Source organism: Ctenocephalides felis, unplaced genomic scaffold (genome assembly GCF_003426905.1).
Source record: "Ctenocephalides felis isolate EL2017-DRISC unplaced genomic scaffold, ASM342690v1 CF-g0.4_SCAFFOLD_01492, whole genome shotgun sequence".
Taxonomy (NCBI): domain Eukaryota; kingdom Metazoa; phylum Arthropoda; class Insecta; order Siphonaptera; family Pulicidae; genus Ctenocephalides; species Ctenocephalides felis.
In genome coordinates this window covers 9,106,213-9,132,605 of record NW_020537646.1, presented here as the reverse complement: position 1 = coordinate 9,132,605, position 26,393 = coordinate 9,106,213, and the positions used below count along the sequence as shown (strand labels likewise).

Here is a 26,393-nt window from a genome sequence, read left to right as displayed (position 1 = left end):
TTTCTGATATCATTTCAAGTAAGAAGCCATTAGAATATATTATTTTCTATATTTCTTTGTGATTATATATGTAATTGTCTAAAAAAGTAAATGATTAAATACTTCAATTGTCTAGAGTAAAATTAGTCTAGCGAATATGAGACAGTGCACTAAAACAGCCCTATAATGAACGATAATATTTATCATTTCTGTGACCATGCACGAATGCCGAATCAAGTGTTCAAATAAATCAAATTGACTTCGAATCATAGACATTCTGCTATTATTAAAGCAATGATATGTTCACGTAAATACGCATAACGCAAAACTGCGATGTGTCGATGAGAAGCGTTTGCGTCATCGAAAATTGAGCTATGACAAAAAGGCGTTCGATACGAATGCGAGGATGTGATACAAAATGGCTAAATAAAGCGTTTCCACGAACGCATCCTTCGGTTACTCTCATTCACTCTGAAAACTCCTCCGAGCTTTTCACACACATCCTTCCATTCTTCTTCATATTCAATATTAAATATGTATCGTTCTAACCTTTCTTGATGTAATGATGATGAGAAACAATAGAGTGCTAATGATAATTTGCGATCTGTCTGGTGTCGCAATCCGGTGTAGTGTATCGTATGGCTCCTGTCGAGCGGTGATCCGAGCCGTTCACGGGTGTCTGTTTCCGAGCATCTGTCTCCTATCTTGCGGGCTACTAGTTGCCCCAGCGTTAACACCAGCGGAACGGCACGGCGCGCGGCCGGTCGGCCCCCTCTTTCACAAGGGGCTTGTGGAATTCGCGACCCGGACGAGAGTGGATTGTTGCCCAGCAGTGCTCACAATAATACTGAAAATAATATACGGTTAATAAAATAGATAAAATCAATCATTGCAAAATGATTTATTTTAATCGCAACTTTAACTTTTATTATAATCGAATAGTTTTTATTAACTGGCCAACCAAAGCTTATGCTTTCGCGAAAAAATCCGATTTGCTAGTTTTATGTTTACTCGACGATTCAAGTCGTTTTGAATAGAATAAATAACTAATAATAATAAAAATAATATTAATAATAATATAATATACATGATAATAAAAAACCAAAATTTAAAAAGTATGTGTGTGCAAAACCATGTTCGACTTTTGTCGACGATGTCTTAAAAACGGCTGGACACAAATTTCAAAAATTCAACAATAACAACAAACAACAATTGTTGAATAAAAAAAACAAATTTTAACAAAAATTTTAACTGCAACTCGATATAAACTCGCGTTCGTCAAATTTGTGACCATGGGCCAGCCCGTTTCTTCGCAAATCATTATAGAAACTTTGTGTGATGATAGAATTTCCGATCGTTACTAACATACAATAATATTAGATCTAGTTATATTATAAAAATTACGTTATTTATTCATTTATTTATTCAAAGCCCAAGGCAATAATACAATATAATTACATTGTAAAGTGTACAGATTATAAACTAAAGATAATATGAGAAAATTTGAGTATTAAGAGTTCATTAATTAAAGTTTTAATTGTGTATGTATTATGCACGTGTTTGTTTTTCAATCATGTTTAATATTCGTTCGGTTTTTCAATCATATGTAACCAATTGATTGTCGCAAATAAGTAGAACGTTTAAAAATGTTGTCAAAATTGAATAATCTACAACAATTTTTCACATTACATTGCTCTACGGCAACTCGATTTACTTATAAATCTAATATATGTATAGACTTGTTAATGATTAAGTCGACTATTTGCAATTAATTCGGTAAGTAAATGCAACTTTCCTTAGGGCAAAACACGATTTCTCCTAGTGTTTTATTGCAGACGACTCGAGTTCTAAAATTTCTAAAAGAATCTAATATCTATAGTTTCTAAAAAAATCTAATATTTTAATTATCTCACAAACAGGCGATGTGCCGATGAGCCTTTGGCCACCACCTTTGGAATTATCGTACCTGTAAGCAAGTGACGTTGGCGCAGAAGAATGGCGCAAACTTTCCGCCGCAGCGTTGTCCTTGGCACTCGTCGCACATTTGGTCATCGAGGACGTACGGCTTGACCTCGACACGCTTATCGATGTCCCCGTGTTGCAACTGTACAAACCTGGCTGATATCGCAGCGATGTAAGACTGCTGATTGCTGAAAGCTACGCGTCCGGCACCCTGTGCAAGAACAGACACTATTACAATCAATATATCAATTTATGATTAGCGTAAGTGCCTGCAAAACACTCGATTCTTTTGTATAAACTGTATATTTATGCTGCAATTCTTCCTGCAATAATTAATTATATTAAGTGATCAGAAAATAATACGAGTATATGTATACATTAATACGTAGGCCATGATTTTGAAAGTGAACGTAGGCCCTTTTCATCTGTCTCCCACCTTCACTATCTAGTGGTGGTGCGGTATAGTTGATTTACTGTACAGTCTGAGTACCAATATAGTAATAAAAAAATACATCAATTATTATTTATTAATTAAAACAGGTGATGTAAAATACTCATAATTTTATGAACTCAGTGAAGTCATAACCATAACCAAAGCTACTGTCAAGAAATAGAAATTGAAAACTATAAAATGACGTAAAATATTCGAATCCTAGTGATTTACGTCGCAATTATTATGCCTTACCAATGAAAAAAAAACGCTTACCTTAGGATATTTGAGCTCCGGATCTGTATCGATACCAGCATAGCATACTCCTCCATACAGTCTATTCATAATCATTGCCAACTCGACTGAAATATTATGAGTAAAATTTATATACAAATGATAATATTTTAATTTAAATAATGTGCTTGGCAAGTTAATAGAATAATTTTTTAAAATTAATTATTTTAGAAAAATCGGATATAAAAACAGACACGAAACTGATCTGTTGTGAAATTATTTAAAATATTAAAAGTTAAACATCAAACTTTTTGATAAAAAATGCTCAATTTCATACCAAAAGAAAATTTGCAAAAAAAGTTCTAAAGTTATTCTAGTAGTGTAATCCGTTTTATGTACTAGTTATAAGATTTGAAAAATCAAAAGCATTAATAATAATCCAAAAATATAAATATATTGATAAGGATGAAAGTGAAAATAGAAAATACATTTTCAACTAAAGATCATATCATATCATTCTCATTGTAAACCCAAAGTTAATATTTTCAATTAAATTTCAAAGTATTTAAATGAAAAACAAATTAAAATCTAAGTTTCATAACACATGTTTTACCAGTGTGATTTGATATACGGAATAAATAATACTTTATTGGCAATATACCAAACGTTGGCGCTATTATTCTATTAAAATAGCTTAATGTTGTTCTACTTCGAAAGCCAAGTTTCTTGGTGTATTTTTATATGATCATGAAGGATAGGATTGTAGTACGTAACATCTTCATAACCTCAGATTCCAAATTAAATAATTAGCCTGATTCGATTATACATTAACAATATTTGAATCAGTTTTAGATAAATATTAAATTCACCAGCTTTGAGAGGGCGTGGCACCCCGCCGACGAATACAGTTTTCCGTGGGTCGAGAGGCATCGTTGCGTCCAGGACGTAGTCGGCATCGCTCAGGCGCCACGGACGAATCTGGACAGGCTTGTCCTTGATCGTCGGCGAAGAGACGCACAGGTAAAGCTTGTCATCATCCGTAATGCAGGCGTCGATCAACTGCTGCACCGAACTTTCGTCCTGAAATAATAGTAATCATCTTCACTATAATTCTTTAATAATTAAATTACCTTCTTTCAAATATTCCACTACATATACACATTTATGTCTTGAGATTTTATATTAGCCAAACTTTAGCACTGTAAACAGTTATTTGTTTTCAGGTTCCTTTTAACCCAAAATAAAATTGCTAATAAAATTGTAATCGCCTTCAGAGCCAACAATAACGCGCAATATAATAATGTTATCGTCTGACGTAATTATTTGATATTTTTTATACAACGCCTTGACTGCGTGTAACAAATTATTTGCAAAACTCGCATACATATCATTTGATTACATATAGTGCAAAAACACATCTAGACAAACTATCTAAATTTATGTATTAGGTACTAAGTATTAAATAGGATTTATGAATTTCGATAATTATCGATTATGTATAGATCTAAACAAAGTACTTACCTGGAACAAGAGAAATGCATAGCCCTTGGGTGGAAAATACGACTTGCTCTCTGCTTTATGTGGCCAATCTACGACCAATGGCCCAAAACGCAAGAATGACTGTGTAATTTCATCTGAAAAAATGATTAACGTTATATAAACGCATATTAATTTAATTGATCACAAAAGATAGAATGTCAATCAACGTTAATTATTTTTAGTTTTTAATAATATTTATTAACTAGAATGTATTCAACTTTTATGATTAACATAATAATACTTCAAGGTAATATATGAAAAAGCGAAAACAGTGGATATTCAAAACGTACAGCATTGTGTAATAGATTTGTATCTTATAAACAGTATCAGAATAATATCGATATTTCTCTATCTACAAAAATATAATAGAAATCACCATACTTTTAAAATGAAGCAATTAACAAGCTGATCAACATACTAGCTCAAAGATTTTGAATGTTTCAGTATGAAGTACTATGAAATTAATAAGAAAGGCATATTGAAATTTTAATTCGGTAAGTTTCGGTAAGTGTGTATAGCAATAAATCAAGGCATATGCAAGAGACCTGTTATTCCTATTACATGAGAATATCACTCATCTGGTAGCTAGTTAGTTAGTTAGTACCTTCATCGATGTCTGGGGGCAGTCCGCCTACGAAAACTTTCCTTGAAAATCGTTCGCCGCCCTCGCTGCCCTGCGAGTGCGGTGAGGACCGAGACGGAGAGCCGCCCAGAGCAGCAACGCCGGCCGCGACACCGTCACCAGACAGAACACTGTCTTCGAGCATATGCTCCTCGAGACCAGGGAAAAATGGTGATTTTCCTAATAAGACAGATATTAATTATTCACTTATGAAATAGTATTTTAATTATTAATTAACAATTTTCATTTGATTGCTTTACGGGCATCTACATGGCTCATCGTTATACACTTTGACAATTGAAAAATTTTACCTTTAATTTCAATGTTGAAAATTACTTTAAAATTCAAGAAAGGTTATATAAGAAATGAAACTTTTTTATATAATATAAGTATAGAATCAGTTGCAAATAATATATTATTGAACAATTCAATATAAAGCTAGAAGTTTCCAAGTTTTGAATTCAATTAAGTAATTTAATGATATTTATCGACAGTTATTATAAGTGTGTCTCAAAAAATCATGTAAATTGTAATTATTGTAAAGATGGAATAAGAGCAATTACTTCACAATAGACCTCAAATTATATTTAAAAGCGGTCACTCAGTATAATTTTAAATAGCGCGGTATTAAAGCCTACAGTATCGGTTTGGTGCTGCGCTATATGACGCCTTAATCTTGTACGATCTAAAATTAAAACAATGATTTCAAGCTCGAGATCATTTCGAGCACCTGGCTAATTATTTACATTTCACGTAACAACTAAATATTCGAATGAAACTCGAAAGAATAACACATTCATAAACATGGATTTTTTTTTTGAGAATTTGATGAGAATTTTGAGAAAAACATACTACGGAAAAAAAACATTTAAGAAAATATATTTTAGATAAATGGCATAAAATTTATTATTTCTTCACATACATTTATTAATTATAATAAATAATTTCACAAAATTTATATATTTGTCTATTATTTTATTAAAATAAAGTGAAATTTAGAATATTTTCAAGCAATTTACAGTGTCGTGCAAAGGGACGGAAATATAGTTTAGGAATACCAGGCACACTCTAACACACGCGCATATACAATATTAAATAAATAAGTTTATATATGTATATACACACACACATATATATATATATATATATATATATATAATTAGCTCGACTTCAATAAACACATTAGAGATTGTCTATTAATATTCCTGAAGCTATTATGTGTAAATATACAGATTTATAGTTACTTGATTATAATGTTTATCTACTTTTGATAAGATTGAATTTAAATTTAGATAATCAAGAGAGCAGAAGTAGATAGTATCTTAAACAAAATCTTCTGTTGACGGAGCATAAACAATACTGTAGGCAAAGGTGTTTTATATTTTAATGAGTCTTCAACTTAATTCATTGAAACTATAGTTATAGTTTCATTCTATCGTATCTAAAATACAAATAAGTGAAATATTTGATAAATTTTCCTCAATGGATATTGGAATGAAATTCGTCTAGAACATTGAAAATAGTCGTGTAGTCGAAACAGGTGTTTTAGATATAAAACCAAATATTTGTCTTTAGCACGCTCAATCCGTATGAACAGAGCGTGCACATTGCCCGATGCCCGATAGGAACCGATGGCGGACACCGAGCGCGGTATAAGGTGCCGAGCAGATTCTAAAATTACACCAGGAGCAGGACTCCTAAGCGAACCACTGAATCGAATACGACGATTCGTGTCACAAATTAAACCCTATGTACAAACTCACTGAACCGAATCAATCGACTGTAATAAACATCTGAACGATGCGATCAATTAAAAAAGAATACGCTAGATTACTCTTTTTAATAGGCAGACTGATATTTTATTTTGCTAATAGAGAGTATATCAGTAGAAATTCTTGTGATATTAGCTAAGATACTCCACGCCACTTCAGTTAACTCTAAACGACAGCAACGAAGAAAGTATCATTTTCATTGCGAGGCTTTGAATGAATGCGATTTTCACCCTTAGCCATCGTCGAAATTGAAATAATGTATGTATATCTGTATATGTGTTTGTGTATAATATTATATATGGTATACTATTATGTATGAATCGTATCGGCGCACTCGCGGAAGGCACGAATGCCGTAGTTCGGCGCAACCGAATCGCGGGCCGACCTGCGTGTCAAACGACGAGGTTCGGTATATCTGTGCGTGTTAAATGAAAACTACGATTATCGGCATGCACATTGAAATATTCAATAGTATAATAGCCATATCAACAAGTCGTCCTTCGGGACCACTTTTACAGCCGATACCATACAACGATCTAATGTTTATGAACGAGAAAGATTAACGCGACCATTTCACTAATAAACAATTAAAGCTAGTTGATACTTGGCTGATACAATAACCTTAAATCAAATGATGACATACGCATAAACAAAAGTTCAAACAAAAATTATGATATATATATATATATATATATATATATATATATATATATATTCACTAATTGTGCTTAAATAATCGTAAAATCTTATCAAAAACAATTTGGCACATAATTCCATTTCCGCAAAGCGCAAGTCAAAACATATATATCTCGTATAAAATTATGTTTACTGAAAGCAATTTACCCATTCTTCTTCTAAGTGAGAGTTTAGCGCCTCGGATTATTTGATAGCCCAACATCTTATAATCTTGCTGTTTAAAATGTATTTATTATTGATTAACAAAATCGTTTTGATAAATTCTCGCGAACCAATGATTATTGAACTTCTTTTGTCAATTTTAGCATAGATCGTGTCCAATTGATCAGAAATAAATGAACATCTGTATCAAATAGGCTAAGCAATTATTTGATATGACTTCGAACAGGACTTTATTAGAATATAAACTCACAAGTATGCACTTCATGAAACGCTATTTTGCATATCGAATTATTGTTTCTTCTCTAAATGGTTAAATAATAGATTAAGTATTAAGTATGGATGTAATTAAACTCAATATATTTACTGACAAAAGCAAGAAATATACTGCTAATGTCTATATGTCGAAATAAATCACGACTGAAATTTCTACTGATAGGTTTAAAGGCACTTTTTGTTCCGACAATTTTTCTCATTCATCTGTATTTAGTTACATACAGTATTTGTGACATTTTATCACTGTTTCAGTTAGGTAAGAATAAGATTGACCCACAATCAATAAAAAAATACACATAAACAACTTTACATTTTCTAGATATAGATTTAAAAAAACTTTGGAAATGACGGTTTTTTGTTAAATGGATATATCGAAAAATCTTGGATCAAACAATGACGTGCAAGTTATTTCTATGTTAAATTTTATCACTATTTCTTCATTCGTTTATTTTTGTGAAGATTGCAGATTTATTACGTTCTGTAGTGCTGAAGTTTTCCGAATTAATTTTCAACTAGTGCCGGGAATATGATAAAATACTTTAATCGATAATGATAAACATAATTAAAAATAATTAACTTGTTTAAGATACAACACAAAATGAGTTTTAAGTATATTTATTAAATATACATAAAATAAGTAATTCAAATATTATGTCATTAAGAAAAACCATAAAGTAGTTAATTTTTTTATACAAAATATTACATTGGAACACATTGTAAAATTGTATTACCTGTGTTTGCCTGATACGGAACGTATTCAAAATATGTTAATTATATTAAAATATGAACAATGCTATAGAACTGTACTCTGTTTACATAATGTGCGAGTAAAAAATATTTATCAGACCTGAATGGGTGCATTACATCACATCGAAAATTATACATTTCACTATTATTGCTCATACGATAAACGTTACATGTCTAAAATTAGTTTTAATCTAACTTGGCATTAATTTTAGATACCATTATTCAACGAAAAATATTCAAGTTTAATTAATAAAATAAATGAATTGCTTCTGAATATGTAAAAGTATTTTAATATCTGAAATGCATTGAAGAGAATATTCAACGTACTTTTATATGAATTTCTAAAGAATTGAAAAAATAATATTTTAGGTATCTTATATTGAGGATAGTTATTATTGGAGTTAGAATAGGTAATGAAGCCGTTTCAATGTGCTTGTATATGAGAATATTGATTGAATTATTAAGTGTTATAAAAATGTTCTAAGTTCTACACGTTTTTTATGAGATAGGAATTAGAAAATGTTTTATACGGAGACATATTTATTTCCAACATTCTTTGCAAGCCAAACAATAACAAATACCATAATAAATGCTTGAATTTCGTTACATTAATTATTAATTAGTTCACAAAACATAATGTACCGGTATGAAAAATTAAATATTGAGAATGGAAGAATTTTTGTATAAAATATCAGGTTATATGTTAAACTCTGCATAATAAGAATTGCTGGATATATCATATTGCATTTGGATTTGAATTTATACTTTTCTATAAGCGATACTTCGCTAATAATAATTTTGTATTAGATATAATTACATATATAATAAATGTTCTAAAAAATTGCATATCATTGCAATTGAGTAATTTTAGCCTATATATAAAAATTTACATTTTTAGATCTATTAGATTATATCATATATTTCGAGTGACTCGATTTAATCATACAGATTTTAATAACTGAACATTTTATACAAAGAAAATTTAAGTTCTTAAAGACGAGTCAATAAAGTCATAGATCAGGCAATTTTAAAGTCTTCTTTTTTAATATTATTTGAAATTAAAAACCGTTCAGGAGGAAAAATAATTATTAACAAAATTTTGTTAATTATAATAATTAACGAAATGTATGCTATTTTTTACCTGCACGGGAATTTTTTATGATGTAAATATTGAATTATTAATAACTATTCTCAACAAGAAAATTAATAATAGTCGAAACCACTCAAAAACTTATTTGCTTATATAAATAGCATACATATTATTTAAACAATATAAATAATTATTTCCCTCCTCTGAAAGTATTCTGAATTTCAATAATATTAAAAATTAAAAATGAAAAAAAAAACAGAGCTGTTTCTGGAGACTTTCTGCGAGAAACCTTTATTGACTCCGACTATTAATTATGAAAGAAGTGTATAGCTCACTGTATAATATCGACATCAATTATTGCACTTTTCAATATTTGTTTAATAGCGTTAATACAAGATATGTTTTTGAGCAATGTGACTTTAGAAAAGGAGAAAATCGTAGATGTGCGTTTGCGATAATACGACCCATTGTCGAAATGATCCGCGCATGCCCCATACATAATACACTCACGTACATATCAATTTTTAAATTAATCAAATATTTCGTTGTCTAACAGAACAATATGCCAACAATAAAAAATGCAAATTATTGAAAAGCTTATGCCCGCGATCTAATATTTTGATAACTCTCCAAACCCTTGAGAAATTAGTATCCTTTACTGTTGTCGGTCAAACAACGATAAAATTCTTGCGTGACTGTTGGGATTCAAATCAATCGCAAATGTAAACAGAAATATCGGAACGGTTGTTAAATGTCACGGAATAATTCAACCCTCAACATCACCATACTTATGTTTATTTTACGTTTAATGCCTATTGGGAATTATTTTCTTATACAATAGCCCTGCTGGCAATGACGTGGACATTATTAAACATACGTAAATGTTGCCAATTATTATGTTTAATTTTGTATTATAAAACTTGAATAAAGTTTTGATTGACAAAAAAAAAATTATGTTTACTCGACAAAGTGCGTTGAATTTAGGTTGTACAGTATATATATATATATATATATATATATTGATATAAATATTTATATATTACATGTATATAATGCGAGCTTACCACATAACCATATACAAAATATGTAATTATTTACATAAACATTACCATATTCATGTACATGAATAACTATACATATAGTAACAAAATAGATAAAAATATACAATTGCATACCACATGCACGCTCATGATCATACATGTATACATGTATTTATTTGAGGTATTTTTGAAATAAGAATGACTGATGAGGTTTATAGTTTTTACTTTCATAATAATTTGTAACATAATCTTAACAAAATAACGATCTAATAATAAAATATATTATTCAACATAGGATAAATAATCACTTCACCTGATATTCATTGATTTGATCAACGTGATATAAATAAGATACAATTGTGTAGCGTGCTTTTAATGTATACCCTTCATTTTACAGTTGCCAAAAGACAAATTTATTTCATATAAAGCTTTCAGTTTATATAATTGAAGTATATAAAGTTCTCGCAACCAAAAAACATTATTACCTAAATTTATAATAGAATAATTCATTTAAATAGTAAATAGTTATATTGTACATATGAAAAGTAGTTTTTTTAATTTTGTTTTAAATATCTTAATATCAACACACAAAAGGACATTTTTACTATTCATGCACCTACATTTACTTCAGCATATATTCAGTCAAACATTTTAAAAGGCAAGGACACATGTACACTAGATGAAATGTCCGTAATCGAGATTTAAAATTCACAATGATAGTTTTTTGCACAATAGCATGATTCAATCATAAGTACTTGTAGCAAAGGTATAATATTCATTTTAATTAGTTAAATATATTTAAATATGAATAATATAATTTTTATAGAGAATTAGAGAGTTAGATTATATATTTTAAATATATTAATTATATATATATATATATATATATATATATATATATAGAATAGAAATATCTGATATAATTGGTAAATTTAAACTGACACACAAATACTTATAAATGGTGCAAATGGAAAGATCTTTTGCAATCAAAATGGCACATCATTAAGTTTATATTTATATGTATATATTATTTATTATTCAATTTATTCGATAAAAACACCGCCCCATTAAAGAAGAGTCATTCAAGGGTTTCGAAGGCGACGTTTCACATACTGCGAACACACTAGGACGTCGTTCGAGTCGCGCCACCGCCGGTACCCGACTTGCTAGGACCAGGACCTGGTGACGTCGCACCGATACTGTTCTGATTGGGATCCGAGGCGGACGGGCTGGGGGTGTCTTTTCTTGGCGGCATGCACTCGTTGATGGCGTCCAGGCCTTTCGCTTCCGCAAACGTGGTTATTTTGTGATTCGGCGAGAAACCTTGCAGAGCGTTCCGCAGCGATGTCTTGCCGCCCGACAACGCCCCTAGCGGCAGCGCTCCGGTCGGGGTCAACCCCTTCAGCTGAAGCACCGATTCGCTCTCCTCACGTAACACGGAGAATACCTTTGCCATTTTGCCAATCGCTCGAATTTTATTACGTATCGCCTCCTTGCGGACGTTCGCTTCGAGGGCATCATCTCCGTCTGACATTAATTCGTCATCCGAGCATATGCTCAGAACGTTTACTAACATTTCCGTTACCTTTTCGCCAACAAATGGCAACGACCACGTGAACACGTCCATGAAATTCGGCAGCCAATATGGATGAGGAGAACAATTGAACTGTCTGATGTTCATAACGTTATTTTCATATTTCAAAACAGCGGCCTTATTGTTATAAACATCTAGGTAATTCGGTGCCGAAAAGATCGTTATAAGCGACGGAAATCCTGTCGTTTGACTTTTACGATACATTCGGTAGCCAGCGTCCTGGGCTTCGTGCGCTCTAATAATCGATAACAAATTGTTGTTGTGTAGAAAGTCGCAACAAGCGGCGTAACTGTAAAAATATGAACATCCACGAACCGAATTATGCGAAAAGTGATCCGTATTGCGTTCATTACCAAAATCCTCCAGTGGATCGGACCACAGCAGATCGCACATTGGCCCGTAGGCAGGAGGCTCTTTGAATCGATCCAGTCGCCTAATATCTTCTAAATTATGAATTTCGGGCGACAGACCGCCATGCACGCATAAAAATTGCTGGTTCATTAAAGCCGCTAACGGTAGACAATCGAACGCATCCATACACGCATCGTAAACACGTTCAGAGTATTTGATTTTGCATTCTTGTTTAAAGGTAAAATATTCAGTTAAGTGTCGGCACTCGTGATTGCCTCGTAATAGGTATAAAGTTGTGGGATGGCACAATTTCAACGCCCATAAATATAAAACGCATTCTATGCTAAAATATCCCCTGTCGACGTAGTCGCCTAAAAACAAGTACTTGGTGCTGGCCGGCGAACCGCCTACCTCGAACAGCTTCATAAGATCGTAGAATTGTCCGTGAATATCTCCGCAAACTGTAACCGGTGCTTCGATATCAATCATCGTTTTCTCCGACCGTAATAAGGCCGCGCCATCTTGTATAATACGGAGTGCTGCAGTTTCATCGATCCGACCTTCCCTTATAAAGTGTTCTTTGAGTACATCGGGCCTCGGCTTGTCAGTACGCGAATCGAACACTTCCTGAACGGTAAGTCGATTCCGTGGCGGAAATGCTACGGTCTCGATTGTACGCTGTGTCGTCGACGGCTTTCCATTATTCGAAGACATTTTTATACTATTACACGCACTCTACACCACATACATTTGATAAATTTTTTACACTAATAACAAGTAACTGTATCACAAGCTTCGCGCCTTGCACCAAGATGGTTGTTCCCAGGCCCCGATACGAACTGCGCAATGTGTTGCGCACGGTCAATGCAACGCGCACGCTCACTGAACACAAAATCGACCGCGGCCGAAACGCACGAGCACGACTAATCGACGACAAAGACGGCGAAGACGACGGCTTTAGTGCTAGAGATTGTTGCGCAATGTCGCTGCCTTTCGATATGGCCGATATGGGCGATATGGGCACCACTTTAGAATTTCGTCTTGCATCGAAATTTAATTTTTAAACCAAAACAAATTAAGAATGTACTACTTGCGTACGATGCGACAGCGCTTAATGTCACTTGTCAGTACTATTTTAATCTCTTACTTTCATAACCTCTATTTCAATAAACAATCAGCAGACACTGCACTAGGGGCACCTTACATTTTCAGGATGACCTTCACCAGCTATTCATTCTTATCGTTCACGCGCATAGGACAGCATTTAATGTTTTAACATTGATTAATTATATGAACCAAGCAACAACTATATAACACGACACTAGAGAATGAGGTTATTAGCCATGACTTGACGTTCCCACTACCCACCTTACGTTTACGTTACGGTCTGCATTGCATGTGGCGCCTCTAACGAGCAACTACGCTATTAAAATTCAAATGATTATTGACATGCCCGCTGGATAAGACCGCCGGCACACACCACGCACCATGTTTATTCGAGACGTTTTGAAATTGATCAAACAAATCAAAAATTGATGCGAATTTCTTCGAATCAACTAAATATTAATTTTATTCTTTATAATGTATAATAATATATACGTAAATAATCAGACAATTGTGAAATTACAAGAAAATCTTTCTAAATTACAGATTAATGGGGCACAACATTCTAAAGTTTCTAATTATCGAAAATTGTCTGAATTAGTCTGAATAGAAATTATATGTTTCAGAAAGCCTATTTTATAATGGTTAGTAACATATATTTTCATAGACTTTTGCATATTATTAACCTTAAAAGGACAAACGCACTATTTGTAAATAAATAAGCAAAGAAAGGCTGCTAGTTATATTGAAGCCTCAATATCGGCAATGAATTTCAATTTAACGCTTTTTAAAGTACAATTACAAATATGAGTAGTAGTTATTTTATTGCATATTGCATTAATCGTATCGTTCATTAGAGTATATGTAACTGTTGCATTAAATCATGAATTATTTAATGAACATGTAAAATACCATACGATTGTTTTTATATAAAGTCAACAACATGGTATTGCAGGTAAATGAAGCAATGTTTAAATTATGGCAATTTATAACAGCTGATAAATATATAGTTGTTTATAGTGTTTTATTAGTCGTGCTAAATGATAAAATCGTGCGATAAAACCGAAGCAAACGCCTAAATTGGTATTTAAAAGTGTTTCCAATAATAAAAATCACTCACCGTGTAGCTGTGCAAGGGATTGAAGACTGTTACAATTCAAAAGACCTAAAAATAAAAACATGTATTAGTGGATATGTAATGCTGTAAATGCTAATTAATTATCTTGTATATACCAAACAGAAAAAATGCAACTGAAATTGCAAAGCATTTACAGCAGATATAAGGAATGCTGAAGCATTTGAAACATATTTGCTGCCTCGTCAATTTAAAATCAAACTGTTTTGCTTCTATGGTGAATATCGCATTGATTTTCCAGACTTTCATTCTAAATATGTAACAATCTATCCTGTTATTTTTATCTATATATATTATTGAACAGATATATTTGTTTTGTACTAATTAGACAAGAATCTCATCATTGTTTGATTTACCGACCAACAGGGAACATACATATATGTTGTAAAATTTCACCTTTGATGTGCTCCGATGGACCATCTCCACCTCCGCGCATGATATCATTGAGATAGTGCTCCAGCGTTCGCATCGTATCCAGCGGAGAAGCCCCATTACCAGCATGATGCCTATCCTGGAATATCGAAATTCTGTTATAAACGCCCATATCAACTAAAACATTGTTTTTAATGCGACATAAATGTATTTAAGTTATACTAGATTTAAATATCATATGCATTATCTATTGGACTGCATAAAAATTAAAATAGATTAAAATTTCATCGCAAAGTTAAAATAGTCTTGTAATGATAGTTAAGATCTTGAATGGGATATATAGTAAAATATTTTGATTTTCATTGTGTAGAAATAGAAATATGATTATCTCATTCATCACAAAGAAAAAATTGATCTTATCATTGTATACTAGACAATCCACAACAGTTCCAGATAATTTACGTCATTTTTAAACAAAAAACACAAAATATTGTCACATTGAAAATTTTACTTAAAAAATGAATTCTTTAGAAAAAACCTTTCTTATTTCAGTGCTAATGAAATATTTTACGGGACTAAAAATAAATTTGGATATTAAAGTCAACATTAGAAATGATTTTCAACACGATTTATTGGTTGGCCGTGCAAATGTCAATTTTTGAATCAATAATCAGTATGCGCCAAACGCTGACGATGCTATGAGTAATGCGATGCTACTGACTCTTATGCCGAGTGACTGATGTTCTGACCCATTTATCACGAAATTCTAATAAATATTATTTCTAATATTTACCATGATAATCACAAACAGAACATTGATTGGGCCTTCTTCTGTTTTTGTTAATATTCTATTGTACTTAATAAGTACAATAGAATAGTATTTATTTCAAATCCGGGACGGATATATTTTCTTATGTCTTATCATAATTCAAAATATTATCTTAATTGATAATATATAATACATAATAGTAATAGACAAAAACTTTTTAATATAACATTTCAAGCTGAATCATAGGCATCCCACTTTAATTTTACCCTGAAATATAATGCAAATATTATATATCCCATTATTTAAGAATTGCACTATAATTTTCATTCGAAGTTGATATAAATGTATATTTTTTAGTTCAAGTTTGCGATGAGTTAATTAAGGCCCTAGGTAATAAAATAGAAATATAACAAAATCGCTGCTATTTTGAATAGTTTGATTTGATATTAATAAAATTATAACGGCCAGCACTGGTTAAAGACAAGTACATCGGTTTTGATATTAAACGCTTAACTAATGTAAATTAAATGATTAGCATGGATTTAAAATCGAGTTTTTTTTCTAACGCCCCACTAAACATAGAACACAATGGCATGTATATCGATCTAGCGTGGTTCTGCCCACCCACACCACGAAGAGCGCGCGTGACCTAGATTGAAACCTACCCTTGGAGGAGGGTAGTCGACGCTTCCAGCCAACATTACGCCACTAAGGATATGGCCACAAAAAAGTTTCCTACAAAATTAACAACTTCTACTAATAGAAAATAAATCAAAATCATTTCTGTTTGTCTAGTCATTCAATGATGTAAAATTCAATGATTTTCTTCGAAGCACTAATGTAGCCTTTCAGGATAATTTATGTTGAAAACAGCGCCTTTATTATTTAAAGCAAAGGATGAGCTACTAAATTAAAAAATCGTGTTAAATGTTCAACAAAAAAAACAAATATTGTATTAATTTACTAGACTTCAGAGGTTCATAAACCATTTTAGAACCGACCACTAAAAGACTAAATGAAATTAATCGATATCGTTAGGAATATGTAATTGATCGTTCGTAGTAGTAATCAAACAACGTTATTTTGGTTATGCCAATTATTCATTTCCTGGTGTACACTTTAGGATGGGCTAGTCTTACAATTTAATTCATTGTAATGAATTTAATAAAATCATTTTAATTTAGTTACTTATTATATAACTAAGCCTGGCAAGAGCCTGAAATAATATTTATTATTATTAATTACGGCTTGCTTATGAAAAATAAGCAAAAAAAAGATTTATGACATATTAATGTAATTAAAATGTTAACTTCGAAAGTTCCATCTGTAAATATTACCTATGAGAATAAAAATATGGCATGTCAATGTAATGTCTTTTACCTTTTACATAATAAAATAATAATGATATGCGAGCTATCGGCTGCATTTTCATAAAGTGAAGTATCCAAAAATAGGTACACAGGTTGTGCGAGTTGTACAATCTTGAAATCACGAACGTCGTGAATCGGGGGGCAACGGGGCAACGGGGCAACTAATCGTAAGCCGCATGAGCGTCAGTCAAGTCAGTTCAGTACGCATGACTCGTGTGCATTTTTAATGAGGCCCGATTAAAAATTAGATTCGAGGGCGAAGGACGTCCGAGCCGAGCGACCGGATACATACATATTTGTTCGGTAATACGACTAGCCCATTTGGCTAGCCCTAACATCAGCAACAGCTAGAAGAACATTCAAATATTTCGACTATATTAACGGAAACAGTACGGAGATTATCGAATATGAACGGATATACGCCCTTAAAAAATAAAATACAGAAACGCAAAAATCACATCAGACGAAGACAATTCTAGAATAAAATGTATTTAATTTGAAAAAATAAACTACTGGTGCATGGCATCATGCCTTAAGGCAAATTGCTAGATCTTCTCGTAACGTAATTTGAAAATGTTGAAAAAATAGAATTTTAATATAATAAGAATATCATAAGTCTTGGTACGAAGCCCAAAGGAATAGAAACAAAATTCATTCATATAGTAAAATCTCTATCAATAATCAAACGACTTGATGTACATAAGTCTAATTATCATTATTGACCGCGAAATAGACTTTTTTAATTTTGTTTTGGATCTGCAAAACCGCTGGTCCTGCTTTTCCAAACATTTAATCAATTCTTCATTCTGTCAATACAAGTAAAATGCTTCGAATCAGTCAAATTGGACTCTCCGTTCTCTCAAAAACTTAATTACTATTTTTGGCACTGATTGCTCCGTAATTCAAAATGGCTGGACCTGCCTTTGACAAAAACTAATTGGCATGTCTCCCCATTAATAGGAATCAAATGTTTTTTGAATAATTTAAATCGGTTGATTCGTGCTTTCGAATAAGTAGACGAGTGTATCTAAACATATACATACATATATACTACTCACACACACACACATACATCAACATAGATGTTATTACATGCTTATTGTTATGTACAATAATATTGATGGTAAAAATGAGTTTTTCATCAAAGCAGAACAAATGTAATAGCGACATTTTAAGACTTCATTATAATTAAGAAATAAATGTAAGCTAATATATACATATATATATATATATATATATATATATATATAATATAAATTAACGATAATAATTTCGTTTTATTTTCTTATCCTTTTCTTTCTTTCTGTCTTTTTGTTTAGTCATATTTTGTAAAATTTTATATCATTCTCATATATATCAACGCATCTACAATTTCTGATTAAACCGAATAAAATATCTACTTTACTTTTAAATTTTTTTGCTATCAAAATATTGAAATGGTACTTACCAACAGGACTATTGAAGAAATTCAATGGCTGGATGTGCAAAATTGAACAAATCTTAAAATGTCTACTTGTAGCAAGATGTTGTATAGATGTGCAGTAGGATTTAATTTTATTAATGTTATTAACTGCAATAAGAATTTGTAAAGGTTTTTGGAATCGGGAAGGAAAAAACGCGAATAGGAAATAATCAAGTGTAAATTGTCAGAATAACTTCATCAAAGTGAACGTAAAAGATACTACTGCTTTGTTACACAAATTAACAACAATGAAAAAAGACGCTTCTCGCTTAATAAGTGCGACTGAGCACATTTAGGATAATTATAAAAATATTTCAAATTCCATGAATTATTTTAGCCATGCTCAAATAATCAAAACTCAGCTTTCATGCTTCTTGCAGTTGTCATACTCAGGACATGAAAAAGTTTTATGCAAAAATGATAAAATTCTTATTATTTTCAAAAATGAATTTTATTTATTAAGATTTTTATTCATTAAATTAGATGTGTGGATGTGCTTCCTTAAATGACATAGTTTTTTAGTTTCACATTGAACGGAATCTCGATCCTTTTCAATAAACTGCTAATAATTCAAACAAATGACATTTTCAGAAAACTAACTAATAATAGCCCCGAAAAATAACTGTTTTAGATATTTTTCTAGCTAAATTATGAAAATTTCACATTTATCAGTAAATAGGACTGACAATGCCGCCTAAAAAGCTAACTAACGCAATTTCTAGGTGATAAACTTGAACTACATCAATTTCATTGGAGTGGCAAAGGATTGGGAACTCAATTACTTCTCGCTGAAGCCACATTCTTATTTTTTTACTAAAAAAATATATGCTTCGTCTATAAAGAAAATGTTTCTTTTGTCTAACAAAACAATTGTAAGCATTACTGATTGATGTAAGTATGTTGAATGTAAATCATATTAGACACAAAACTAAGCTAGGAAATAAGTAAATGATTGGCGTTAGATTCGATTGATATTCGATGCATACGAAATCATTTATATTTGCATTAATACAAAAAAAAATGAAATGAAATCAAGCAAAAATGGATAAGGGAGGAAGAAGAAGGGTGAACGAATAAAAAACACATCACAAAATTCACAGCACATTTATTGTGTTAATCAAAAATAAATCTGAAAAAATTAATAAAAAACATATAGTATTATCTACAAAACAAATTAAAACTACTGCTGCAATCAAATAAGGGATCATCGGCCACTACTCGGAGCATATATAGTAAGAATAAAAGTACATAATCATCACAAACACATGCTTCGTGTAGCGATTCGGGCAATCTCTTACGAATTGCAAACAAAATTATAACTAATAATAAGGTGTTTCAAATTATTGACAATACTGAAAAGAGCAACACAAATGAATAAATTAACAATAAATCAAAACATAAACATAAACACATAAGTTGTATTCATCAAAATGCAAATCTATATAGGAGTCGTGATTAACCAGTTAACTGTGGCGACGAGGAGATTTGTATCGTCAAACACATAGCAAGCAGCGAGGTTAGGTTTACAAAATTTAAAATTCCACTACTAAATTTTACTTCTTTGCCTATCATAAGCATATAAAATAAAAGGTATTAAATAAATTCAAATAAATATTATAGACGTGCACATAAAAGAAAGATTTCCAATTCTTTCTTCGGAGTGATACAGATATTCTAAAATGTAATTGGCCCCTAGACATACACGAATATGCGATACGCGAATAAAACTGGTTCAATTATGAAAGTTCATTAAAATTTTGAATAATGATTCGAATTAGAATGTGTCTAATAAATTAATTTAATAAAATTACATATGTCATAAGTTTCTTTGAAATATATCAAAGCCCTATTTTCGAAATAAACAATTGAAAACTACCTGATAACTAAATATCAATTATTGATTAAGTTATTTACGCACGTCGAGAAGTTCATGCAAGTTGTCTTAAGATAAAATACCACTTACACAGTTACACCTACTTTTATACTGCTTATGAATAGACAAAATCCTGCACTTCTCCATGACGAGTATTCTCGTCAATGACAGTTAACTGGTTAAATCAATTTTATATAATATTATGCAATTGATTTATATAATTCAGGGTGCAAGAAACTCAGGATATATATTTCACAGGATCACGTCTAATGAATTAATTGACTTTAATTGATTCTGAATTTTCACCTCTGTTGTTACATCAGCATTTATAAATTAGTAATTTATGTCAATCTGCAAAAAGTATATTATTACGCGATCATAATTAAGAAATCTTATAACACCTTTTCAAGGTGTACTACATAATCTACTATCCAGCGGAAATTGTTTAATACGAATTGATTACTATTTATATATCCAGAATTGGTTTCTATTCTACCCTGTTTGTCATTTTGAAGTAATATATTCTTACCGGGTATTGTAGTGAAATAATTGGGTTTCAATAACGACAAGCCTTTTTTACTTGTAAATTATTATCACGTATCCTTAGCATATACCTGTAAATTGATCCGTCGTTGCATCTATCTCGGAAAATAACAAACACGAGACGGTCTCAAGAATACTCTAATATAAATCTAATATTATCTGTAAATAGTAGCCGAAGGCGCCTCAAACTTTCACTTGGTTCGGTAGAATATTTATTAGAATTATTTTCGGTTCCTTCGAATATTTTAAAATCACGCTCGGACACGCTCGGATCATTTTGATCAACTTTGAGAATTAAAAAATTAAATAACACGATAAATTCCAATTGAAGAAAAAATTGAAATACTTCAATTATAAACGTGTAACATGAAACATCAATAAATTATTGGTTACTATTCAGATTTTAGAATCAATAATTCTTTGGGTAGAACATATACTTAATTTGAAACTAATAATTTATAAAAATGGTTCAGGCTAATCCGTAACATTGTGGAAAGTTTCCATAACCAATTTCGCGCTCAAATAAATATATATGTCAATCATTTGCATTTTAATGAATTTCTATAATTGTACCTAATTATCAACATACTAAATCTCTACATCAAAATTTATCACAGTTTTCGACGACCACAATATATTTCTATTATGGCTGAAAAAATTAACATAAACCCCTCAGGAAAATTATTAAAAGTTAAAAAAATAACTAGTTTCTTTAAATGTTTAGAGCAAAATGTTTATAAAGTTTATATCGCACGATTTAGGAACTTAAAAGCTCTCGCAACAGCCAATGTCAATATATACCAGTACTATTTTATTGATTTGTACGATTACAAAAAAAACTATTCCATTAAAATCAATAACAGATTTGGATCCGAAATTTAATTCCCCATTTTAGACAATAAAATATTATAATTTCGTACAATATGTGTCAGGAAAAATGCGAATCCAAATTTCCAGAAAACCATCAAATGAAAAAATTTAACAAATCTACCACCAACTTCATACAACAAATTGAGAGCCGATGTGAAAATGATCACTGGCATTCCAGTTAAAATACTTTCACAAAGTATTCTTTGTAAACTTGCATCAAAACTGTTATTTATAATCTTCATGAAAAAATAGCCAAAATATAATATTTTCATATGTTTAGTTTTAATTAATATTAAACAATATTTAAAATAAAAGAGGGATTAAACAAAAATTATTTAATGATTATCTCAAATCTTTCCCGTGCAATAATAAATATTTTTCAATCATAAAGTATTCTAATATTGATCAGTAAAACTTTACTCTTCGAGTAAAAAATAGAAAATGTTACAATACATTATTATTAAATTTAAAATATATAAATTGTTTCCAATTGTTGTCACAAATGGATGAATATAGAAAATAATGAATAATGTAGTTATGCATGAGTATATTAAAGACATACTTAATTGATTTTAGAAGTAATTGGTTTTTTTATATAGAAATATTTATGCTTATTGTTAGCTAAACCTATTTATAATATACGATAAGTTGCAAAAACTGTATGCTTCAATTTATTTCATTTAAGAATCATAGAACGACTATTCTATTATGAATCTTGGCTTCCCAATATAATCTCATACTGGAATAATATTAGAAAGGATATGACAGAAAAATTGAACCGTAATATCAAATTTAAATATGAATATTGTATGTTGATAAAAAACATTTTTTTATTCCTCTTTCGATTTTACTTACATATTTTGTTAAGTATCAGGTACAGATCAGATAATTTTTTCATAAGCCAAAATACACAGCGTGTGTACTAAATATTATTCATTTAAATTTAAATAAAATTCAGCTATAATTTCGGTTCGGAAATCTAGTTACAGTTGGAAAAATTCTAAATGACTAAATTGGTATGTAACATTCAGATTAAATGTGCATTGCTTAGAAAATAATCAAAACAAATGTTTCTTTCATTATGCAAGATGAGCGAAAGACCAAGAATTTAGATTTTTTAACAACAGTAATGTAATAGCTAATGTCTTCAACTAATCGAACAAAAATTTTGAAAATATTTGACCAAAAGTCAATTTTTCCTAATTAGTGAAAACCAGGTTAAATAGCTGAGTTTCAGAAAATAGTGTTGCATAGTTGTAGGTTAAATCGGTAACGGGTCGTGACCTAGTTTTCATAAAATGCACTCTACAATTATATAGGTCAATAGGTCAAAGGACACCTAGATGTAGGTTAAGTTTTTCCATAGCTAGTTTCCTAGATTCACGAACACGAGCTTTGTCAATAATGTACCATTGAAAAGAAATAAGTTACTTTTTAAAAGCTACAATCGTCTTTCAGACGTAAACTGCAGTTGTCAAGTAAAGAATATAGATCATTAATAGTAGTTGATGGAAATAATTTAATCAATATTTTAAAATATTTCTTTGTAAAAATAGTATTTTTTCTTCATATAAATCTCGCTTTGAATTTTGTTTGATATAAAAACTTTTATTGACAGTACATAATCGTAATAAAATTACAAAGAACTTTGTGATGTTCCGTATTAAAGAAATAATTAATTATTATTTATTGCAATAGAGTTTTCCATTTCGAAGCCAAATCTGCCCGTAAAAAACATGCGTGCGGTTTTCATAATTTGGGTTTGTTATAAATATATATAAGTGAGTCAATATTTAAAACAAATATAACAATTAATACTTAACTAGGAAAGAATCTACTAGACTCTGAGCATAAATAAAATTTACAACAATTAGCCACGATGAGGGAAAACGTAGTTACGATCGATTTTTTCAACACTTTTGCGTTATTAACGAGTACAAATTAATTTACTAAATTTAGTGACACATATAATGGGAATATAGTGAGTGATTTATTTCAAATTTTATAATTGATTATAAAACATTTCCAGCAATTGCTGCAGAAATATCTACTTAAAAGGTATCCTAATGAAAAAATGTTGTAAATATTACAATTATCACGAAAGTTTTCCAATGTAATTTCATAGTGGAGTAAAATTAGATCAGATTAGATAGGAAAATTAAAATGCAATAATTTCTACCTAATGTAAATATTGTGTGTATGAAATCTTCAATCTGGTGTACTTTTTAAATGAATTAGATAGATAGTTCGAGTATAATAAACGGCATAAAACAAGATTCATACAACGGTAACTGATAAGCGTCACGTGACAAGACGCCGAAGAAAATTAAGTAGCAGCCATGCTAAGAAACCTTATCGAATCTTAAATTCTGTAAACAGAAATTAGATGAACAATTTCAATTTTATAGACTCGATGAGTTTCGAAGTATGTAATAGGTAAAGGAAATGATTAAAATACGGTCGGAGTCTAATCAAGAGTCGATTCGCATTTGTGCAGTTAACAAATGGTGTTTATTTTGAGTGAATTAAGTTTACAAGTTAACAAGTTAAGTTAACTCATCTCTATTGTTAACTAAAAAGCATTGCTTTTATTCAGGCATGCAATCACATACTCATACAAGGATAAAGCAAACATATTTGGCCCAAATTATGATGATTAGAAAATTTACTCTTGAAAAAGTAATAAGAAATCAATTAAATAACAGGCCATAAAGAATAAGCACGTCTCATTATTAGTCTGATAGTCTGTTACATAACAGACATTATATTCATTTAGTGAAATTCACCGTTTCCATACAGAATGATAATTTATAAGTTTACATTTTGAATTTCTAGTGAAATATTCAAGATTTCAAACTTTCCTGTTTACATGCTAAAATTACTCCACTAAAAAACAATTATTGCTAATTAGTATGGCAAAATAACAAAGTGCTGTTGACAGTGTGCTACGAAGACGAACTTTTCTAAACATACACACAATTATGCTTAACTCTTGAACGGGTACATGATGCAATTATTGAAAATGATATTTACCTGATAGGGCATCATGTCGTCTAGCACTGTCGACTCGAAGGGTGCCTGCTGCGGTTGCTGGTGGAAGCCTGGAACCTTTCCTGGGTAAGAGGTGCTGCGTCGGAATTTAACCGGAGATATAACCGGATGTTGAAGGTAAGCGGCCGGTCCAGGTGCTGGTTTCCGCGCTGCAAGTGCAGCCATCGGGTTTAGGTTGGGCACGGAGCGACCACGATTCCAGGATGCCAATACATTCTGATTCTGGCCGGAGGGCCAAGCGCTGGGCTGCGGATTTGACCAGGTCGGATAACCACTTTTGAAGGCATTATGCTGTTGAACAGAAAGACCGCGCCCGACAGGGTGCTGGTAACTCTGCGTACCCGTCACCGGACGTCGTTGGGCCGAATTGATGCCGAGCGAACCGTTGAACAGGCCCCCCGATTGGAAGTTCTGGAAGGAGATCCCGTTCATGGGCATATGTTGTTCCTCAGGCGTCGACCATAGCGAACCGCCACTGGCGTTACTGCTCGCGTTCAGATTCGATTCGGATGTGTAAGGTAACGAAATCTGAACATTTAGCGACGGGTCACTTTGTGAAACTTTTTCGTTCGTATTACTGTTTATTTGTTCTTTGTTTGGTTGTGAAGATCCATTATTGTTATTGTTTACTATCGCATTCGTAGTAATTTTATCAGATGAGATAATAGACGAAACGGTTGTGGTTTCGGCGTTCAATTCATTCTGCATCGTTAAGTGACTCGTCGGCACTGATTTTGCTGGTGTATAAAATGCTGAACTCGATGTCGTAATTGCCGACGAGTCTGCCGTGAATTCTATAGGTGCACTTGCATTCCCTAAGCTGTTCGCAGTAGTGAACTTGAAATCCCCCATTTAAAGATTATACATGGACTTACGATGTCGATATTAAATCGTATACATATATGGCACAATCACTACGTTAATGTTAATTTTAATTGATGTTCAACTTGTCTCTAGAAACAGACACGGTCACAAACACTTTCAGCTTTTCCACTTTGCACGGCACTCGAACGCATTCGGGTCGTGAGCCGTCGCAGCTGATGGCAAGCAGCCGCGTATTCTATTGGCAGTATCTAAAGTTCTAACCTTCGCGCATGACTGTCTACACTTTTTCTATTCGATTCAGATGTGCCGTAATCATTTTTTAATTATTCATTTAATGATCATTCACGCGGCTGCCCTCCCACTAGATCACGTACTAGACTTTGATTAGAGAATTCTCTAACAGCGTAAAAAAATATAAAATTAATATCACAGAAATACTTATGTCGCCATTACATTTGTCTACTACTTAAATGTCACTTTTCTATATTGGTACTATTAACATGTCATGCGCATAACAGATGTTCGATA

General features: G+C 31.5%; 2 protein-coding genes across 2 annotated transcripts; both read right to left on the bottom strand.

The window, feature by feature from the left end:
• Positions 1 to 26,305, bottom strand: LOC113369774 (cytoplasmic polyadenylation element-binding protein 2-like). Its single transcript, XM_026610344.1, has 9 exons — positions 25,023 to 26,305; positions 15,127 to 15,241; positions 14,716 to 14,760; positions 4,749 to 4,946; positions 4,127 to 4,239; positions 3,475 to 3,685; positions 2,648 to 2,733; positions 1,946 to 2,152; positions 1 to 826 (listed from the first exon to the last, which is right to left on the bottom strand). The coding sequence occupies exons 1-9, from the start codon at positions 25,890 to 25,892 to the stop codon at positions 710 to 712; spliced, it is 1,962 nt and encodes a 653-aa protein (XP_026466129.1). The 5' UTR covers positions 25,893 to 26,305; the 3' UTR covers positions 1 to 709.
• Positions 11,655 to 13,227, bottom strand: LOC113369775 (serine/threonine-protein phosphatase 2B catalytic subunit 2-like). The gene has a single exon (XM_026610345.1). It carries the CDS (start codon positions 13,203 to 13,205, stop codon positions 11,670 to 11,672), a length of 1,536 nt encoding a protein of 511 aa, XP_026466130.1. The 5' UTR covers positions 13,206 to 13,227; the 3' UTR covers positions 11,655 to 11,669.
• Positions 26,306 to 26,393: the final 88 nt, after the last annotated feature.

Excerpts from the sequence above, each read along its gene's own strand:
- LOC113369775 (XM_026610345.1), bottom strand. The coding sequence starts at position 13,205 with ATGTCTTCGAATAATGGAAAGCCGTCGACGACACAGCGTACAATCGAG.
- LOC113369774 (XM_026610344.1), bottom strand. The coding sequence starts at position 25,892 with ATGGGGGATTTCAAGTTCACTACTGCGAACAGCTTAGGGAATGCAAGT. Across the intron at positions 4,240-4,748 it reads GCCCCCAGACATCGATGAAG|ATGAAATTACACAGTCATTC; the intron begins GTACTAACTAAC and ends TCATTTTTTCAG. Across the intron at positions 2,153-2,647 it reads CGGAGCTCAAATATCCTAAG|GGTGCCGGACGCGTAGCTTT; the intron begins GTAAGCGTTTTT and ends GTTCTTGCACAG.